This window comes from Nothoprocta perdicaria, unplaced genomic scaffold (assembly GCF_003342845.1).
Source record: "Nothoprocta perdicaria isolate Ctin4 unplaced genomic scaffold, notPer1 scaffold_271, whole genome shotgun sequence".
In the NCBI taxonomy this organism is placed as follows: Eukaryota; Metazoa; Chordata; class Aves; order Tinamiformes; family Tinamidae; genus Nothoprocta; species Nothoprocta perdicaria.
This window is the reverse complement of record NW_020455501.1, coordinates 96,367-102,731: the sequence shown is the minus strand read 5'-3', so window position 1 is coordinate 102,731 and position 6,365 is coordinate 96,367. Positions and strand designations below refer to the sequence as shown.

The 6,365-nt window shown below is 46.7% G+C and overlaps 1 protein-coding gene across 1 annotated transcript in view; it reads right to left on the bottom strand.

The window, feature by feature from the left end:
- WNT11 (Wnt family member 11) overlaps positions 1 to 5,926 on the bottom strand; it is a 22,915-nt gene extending 16,989 nt beyond the window's left edge. Inside the window, exon 1 of the mRNA XM_026040968.1 lies at positions 5,844 to 5,926. Within this exon, the coding sequence (XP_025896753.1) occupies positions 5,844 to 5,926 (83 nt within the window). The remainder of the gene's footprint in view (positions 1 to 5,843) is intronic.
- Positions 5,927 to 6,365: the final 439 nt, after the last annotated feature.

Here is a 6,365-nt window from a genome sequence, read left to right as displayed (position 1 = left end):
GCCAGGATCCCATTGGCCTTCTTGGCCACGAGGGCACACTGCTCACTCATGGTTAACTTGGTGTCAACCAGGACTCCCAGGTCCCTCTCCGTGGAGSTGCTTTCCAGCTTTTCCCCTATCCCCTCGTCACTTTAAACCCAAACGCAACCTTCCCTGCTCCCAAAATTCTGGCAGCATCATGGAGGGACACCCGCTTGCCAGCAAAGAACATTACGGAGGAACAAAGTCCATTTCCTGGGAAATTTAAAGAAAAAGAAAACCTCTCCCCACAGAAGRGACCTGTCTATAGCAAGATTTGGTTATGGTTGTGTTTCTACCTCTTTTTTTTCATTCCATCTCCATTAGTCACTAGCATTGGGAGGAAGACTAGAGCTGAAGGGTCATAGTAAAGCCAAAATAAAGCAACTCTCAGAGGCTTAGTTGGCATAACAGCCCTTAGTCATGAAGCCAGTAAAAAGCTGTGAAAAAAATATTGTCCTTTGGACTCATGCACTTCTTTAGAGAATGGGCACGTGTGGTTTTACCTGATGCCATCCCGTAAATGCTGCTTTTCACATTCGCCTCCTGCTAACGTTGTGCTCCCCTCCCTCGACTCTCCTGCCCCATCCTTCATTCTCCAGAAAGCTGAGGATGACTGAGGAGTGGTTGTTTTTCTAAATATATATATATATATTTGACCCATCCCTTTAAATAAACAGGTTCCAAACCAAATGCCTCTCRCTTTATATATAGCATAGCAAGGCTTTCAATTGAAGTTATGGATACTGACAGAAAACCATAAACATAATTACAGAGGAAATATGATGCATAGACGGATCATGGCTTTCGTTTACCCTTTTAATTATCTCGGACAGTTAATAAATTCATTTGAAAACATGAATGTTCTACAGTGTTTGGTCCTTTGAGAGGTATAGGCCCAAGTCTGCAAATCTGGGCTCCATGAGAAGACTATTCATAGGAGAAGCATTTTGGGAGAAGTACCTTAAGAGTTGGGCAGACGTCAATGAAAAATAAACACAATTTGGTCTATAGTGTCACTGGGCATAGGTCCCTGCTCCTAGTTAAGCCAAAGGGAGAAATAATCATTGAATTGAAAGGTATAGGGCTAGTACTTTTTAAAACACCCTTTAGACATGGAAAGCTTTTCCCTTTCTCATATGCATCTTCTCTGGAGTGCATCTTCTTAAGAAGATGCATGATGTAACTCAAGAAGGCATCACAAAAGGACTGCTCATCAAAATGAGAACATCTGCCCCAAATTGTCTCCTCTGCTTTCTTGTAAAGAAACTCCCAATTTAATGCTAAACCCCTTAGCCTTCCCTCTCTAACCTTCTGGCAGTCAAGGCCAGGGAGCCTCACGTTGTCCCTCTGAACTCCAGTTCATGGCTGCAGTTTGAGTGAGAAAAGGGAACTACCTTCAGCTTTGAGACCACAAGTAGTGAGAAAACCATCATATCCACTAGGAAGTTGTCCCAGAGACTGAGTGAATGCCCAAAAGCCTTTTCAGACAGAGAAGTGGGATTTATATAGTGATAAATWAATTAATTAATTAAATTAAAAGGAAGAAGGAGGAAAAAAAAGGAGGCAGGGAGGAAGCAAGAAAGGAGAGGGAGAAAAAAGCCCTGAAGTAAAATCTTAAAATAAGAGTTGCTTTCAGATACGGTGCCAAATCCAGCACTGGCAGCAGTGGGCACGAGGCCATTGACTTCCACGCCAAGCTCTTTGTGGAGCTGATGCCAGCTGCGAGCTGGCTCTCCGACTGCTGTAGAAGGCCACAGAGCTTTGTCCAATTTTCTTGAGCTGCCTATGGAGTCAGAGGGAAGGGCACACTTCAAAGCAGTGTCCTACCACCACCACCGCCACCCCTCCTGTGGTCCTCTCAGGGCAGCTCATCATGCAGTCCCCTTGCCAGGCAGACTTGTCTCCTTGCAGGCGCCTGTGTCCCGTCGTCCTGGCCCCATCTCATCCTAAAGAGAGGCACTACTGACTGCACAAAATGTTTCCTTTTTTTCCTTTTCCCTTTTCTTTTGAAAACAAGTCGCCTGAAGCTGAGGGAGCAAAGTGCTGGCTTCACAAAGGACTTGATACTACAAGCAGGCTTGAGGTCAGTGAGCTGGTAGAGATCCCAGGATCACTAAACTGGACAGCATAGTTAGCATTTGCTTCCAAAGGGTTATTCCTGATGCAAAACTGACCTCATTATTGGGCATAGCTTGAAGAAGGATCCAAAAAGAGTGTTCAGGCAGGGATGGCCCCAGAGGGCTTGGGAAATACCCAAGCCACCACACCAGGGACAAGTGGAGACTGCCCCAAAATGACGCAGCCCCACCTCAAAATGTTTCTATACTTATTGCCCCAACTTGTTGTCAAAATTGATCTTGCCCTGAGTCTGAAGCTATACAAAAAGCCACGGCTCAGTTAGGCCTTTTGCAACTTCTTTGCATTGAAGGTGAAACCTCTTTGTATTTGTCAGGTCTTGCATTGAGAATGAAAAATGCAAACTGAAACTCCTCTACCTTGATGCCTGTGCAGAGGAGAGGCACCCTGGGAGGTGTAAATGCCTCTAAAACCCATGCATGCCCAGAAGTCCCATCATGGAGAGGAGCAATGTTCATCTGAATGGAGCTCCCTCTAGTGCTCACCAATTTCTCAGCACTGTTGTGAAGTCAACCCAGCATGGCCAAACCCAAGCAAATCTGGGTTGCTAAAAGGCCAAGGATGAAGGAGATGGGTAAAGCAAGAGAGCCCCTACACACTCCAGCTCTGAGACATCTCCCATTGGAACTGATAGTGACGCCTGCACTTTTAATCCACTCTGTTGTGACCAGAAGCACAAAACTGAGTGGAGAAGATCCACTCTCTGGGTGGTGATATTGTTGGCAAAAAGCAGCTTACAAAAAGTGTCAGACTCAGGAGCATTGTATGCATTGAATAGGAAAACTGCCCTGATCCAGTAAACCCTCTCTCTGCTCCTGTGACTTTATACCTGCATAACTCCCTGGAGTTTGAATAGTAGAAGTCAAAAAAAAATGATATTTGTGAGACGTGGACCTTCCATGCACCACACGGGATGCTCGGCAGCRCTGTGGGGAAGGGAATGGTGCCGACTTACAACAGCTGGGGATCTGGGCCACAGAACTCATAAAAAATAAGCCAAATAAAATAAAACAAATAGCTGCATTTTATGCTCTCGCTGTTTGTACTAATTTATGGGGGATACTCGCTTTACAGGGAAGTCCCAAATAGCTGAAAGCAGTGTTTCTTTCTTCACCCTCCTCTTCCCCTGCAATTACGTCACTCATTCAATCAAAATTGCATTTCCTATCACCCCACATATCAGCAGCTCCTGCCCCTGCTTCCAAACACAACCCACCAGGCTTTCTGCTCTGGTTCTCTCTATGCTCAGAAGGGACCTCTAAACATCTGGCAAAACCTCCTTTTTTTTTTCCCCCCCATTTTTTTTTTCTCTTCCCCCTCCTATTCCTCCTTGAAGATCCCCCTGAGCACCATGCAACTGCCCAACGAGACAAACTCATCCCAAAAGTGCTCCATTCTTTTCCTCCCTTGCATTTTCCTGATTTGGATTTTCCTTTTATTCCCCTCTCCCTAYGAGACTTGCAGGTCAACTACACATGGAAGGAACAGGGATTTTTTAGCATAGTGCCTAGCACAAGGGAGTCCTGGGCTGTGACTGCAGCTCCAAGGCAACAGGAACAGTTTGCCAAGGATGTTTTTTCTCCATTCCAGGAATGGACCCATAGCCCACATGCTGGGAGCAACTTAAATCTGGTGCAACCCTGTGGGTGCTATGTTTGGTGCAACCTCATAGATGATAAATCTGGTGCAACTTCATGGATGTACGAGGAGAAATATAGCAAGAGGGGGGAAAAATGGCCTATGGATTCATAGGAAAACATGGATGAAGAAGGAAGGAGAGCTAGAGAATGCAGAAAATGGTGCAAAATCCCAGCTGGCAGCACACTACTTAGGAAAAGTGCTCTCGAACAAGGAGCGTGGCTTTCCACCAGGTTCTCAACAGGTGCGAGCGGAGCCCAGCAGGGCATCTGGATGTCATTCATACTTCGAATACCACTTTAATCTGAGCTTTCATCTTCCCTGGTCCGTTTGTGATAGCGGGATACGTCTGCTGGGYAGGGGAGGAGAAGCAACTGTCCTCCTCTCCCTCCTGGAGAGAAAATTCCTCACCCCTTAACCACTTTGAGGCCAAAAGGCAGCTTTTAGCTGGCAAAGCTAAGAGGAACCTAGACCTTTCCTCATGTCTATGTCTTACACATTGCAATCAGACTGTCTCTGATGCAATCCAGGTCCTGCCTTGTGGAGGAGCTTGTCCCAGCAACGTTGCATGTCCTCTACTCAGTGTCACGCCACCCCTCAAGCAACAAGCCTCAAGAAAGTTGGCTGAAAGGAAAAGTCAGTATTTCAGGCAAGGAGCTGAAGGCAAAAGCCAGTTACTGGGCAGGAGGATACAACTTAGCTGTAATAGCTCCTAGAGGGTGTAATGGTAATAAAGGAAAGAGTAAATCAGATCACAGCTCTCCTCTGCTTTCAAGGTGGCCCTTGTAATACAGACACACCATATGAAAAATGTCCTACAGTAATTTACAGCTGCTTTTCATAACCTCATGTATTTAAACACTCTCCATTTCTCAGGATGCTCACAGAGGTTGGATGCCTGGTCTCAGCTGGCATCTCCAGAGGACATCCCTGGATCTCATGTTGTCTATCTTTGGAGAAGGGGAATGACCATGTGGAAGTCTCTCTCTACTGACCACATACAAGACCATGAAGCAATTGGCTCAGGCAAGACATCCAACTTTTAGTCTTCCAAAAATGAGAGAGAAATCCCACCTCTATAATTGGTGGTGCAAACATAGCCTTGAATGACCACAATTAGGACGCTAAAGTGGCGATTGGATGTTCTACGGGGTATGTGGCAGAAGAAAGTAACAAAATAGGAACTTTTTGTCTCCTTTTCCCAGCCTACTGCCAAGATGCCAAGATCTTCACCTCGAAGCATTCGGTTCTAATGCAACAGACTCATCCTGGCGTCACATTTTACTTTTCCTTCCCTTTTGTGAAAGATGCTCATTTGGGGCTCACCCACATCCTGTTGCTTATTTTGGGCCTGACTTCAAACCAAAGTAGCAGAGACACATCACTCATCAAGGACTTGAGACCAGAGGGGGGATGGAGGGGGTGCTTGCCTGTTTATTTTGCAGTGAGCAACTAATTGATTGCTTGCTTAGAGCCAAGAAATAAGTCAGCGATGGTTTCACTGTGTTTGCAAATGCTGCAGTGACATTACCTCCAAGGAAACTCAATCCAGACTTGCCCACACTCCCTGCCATTTCTTCACTCTCCTCCCTCCCCTCCTGCCTCTTTTTTTTTTTTTAACACCCTTCACCAAATCCAAAGGTTAAAAGGTCCACAAAAAAAACATGTTATCTGTCAAGCATCCCCTCCGCCCGGAGATTGGCRGCGTTATCTTAACAGCGGTCTCTATAGCTCTCAGCTGGCACTCGGCATGATCCGTGCTCCCGGTGGGAGAGTTTCCCAGCGTGGTGGGAGCAAGCGTTGGAAACTTCATTAAGTGGCTCATGGGAGCGTTCAAGTGTGTGCCTTTCCCTTGGTAGCGATGAAAGGAAGAGAAAACAAGCCTGGATCATGCATATTTTGGATAGGAGGTGGAGGCATGCTGTTAGCACAAGCTCCTGGTGCACACACTTGAAACCAGTGAATGCTGGCGCTGAAAGTTGCATAAATTTGCAACCAAGCAGCGGTGACTACAAAGAAAAGGCAGAGAGATAGGCAGGGGTACTTACATCCATTTTATTCCATAGCAAATCCCCATCTGCAGGATAAAGGAGAGAAGAGCAGCTAGCAAAAATTGCAGGCTCAGCTTCATTTTTTTCTGCGCCGTCACCCACTTTCCAAAAGCTTCTTTTTTTTCCAAGGGAGAAAATAATTTAAAAAAACACAGAAAGTCGTTTCTCCTGCTTTCCCGGGCGAGCTCCTCCAGTGCGGATGCGGCTGCTCCGTGGGGATGAGCAACCTGGAAGCAGAGAGAGACGCGGCCGCTGTGAGCGCCGGGGAGATCTGCCCCGCGGACGGCGAAGGAGGTGACTATGAATCACACCAAAAAGTTTGGGTCCCCCCCCCCCGCTCGCGGCTCCCTCTGACAGACCCCGCAGAGTCGACAGACAGACGCGACGTATGGCTTGCATTACGCCCTGAGTTATGGCCTGATTGCGCGTTTCCATTTAACCCTGCCTACGGCACGGCTTCATTTGCCCCTTTGCTGCATTTCCCCCCTCCTCTCCTCTTCCTCAAACAAAAAAAAAAAA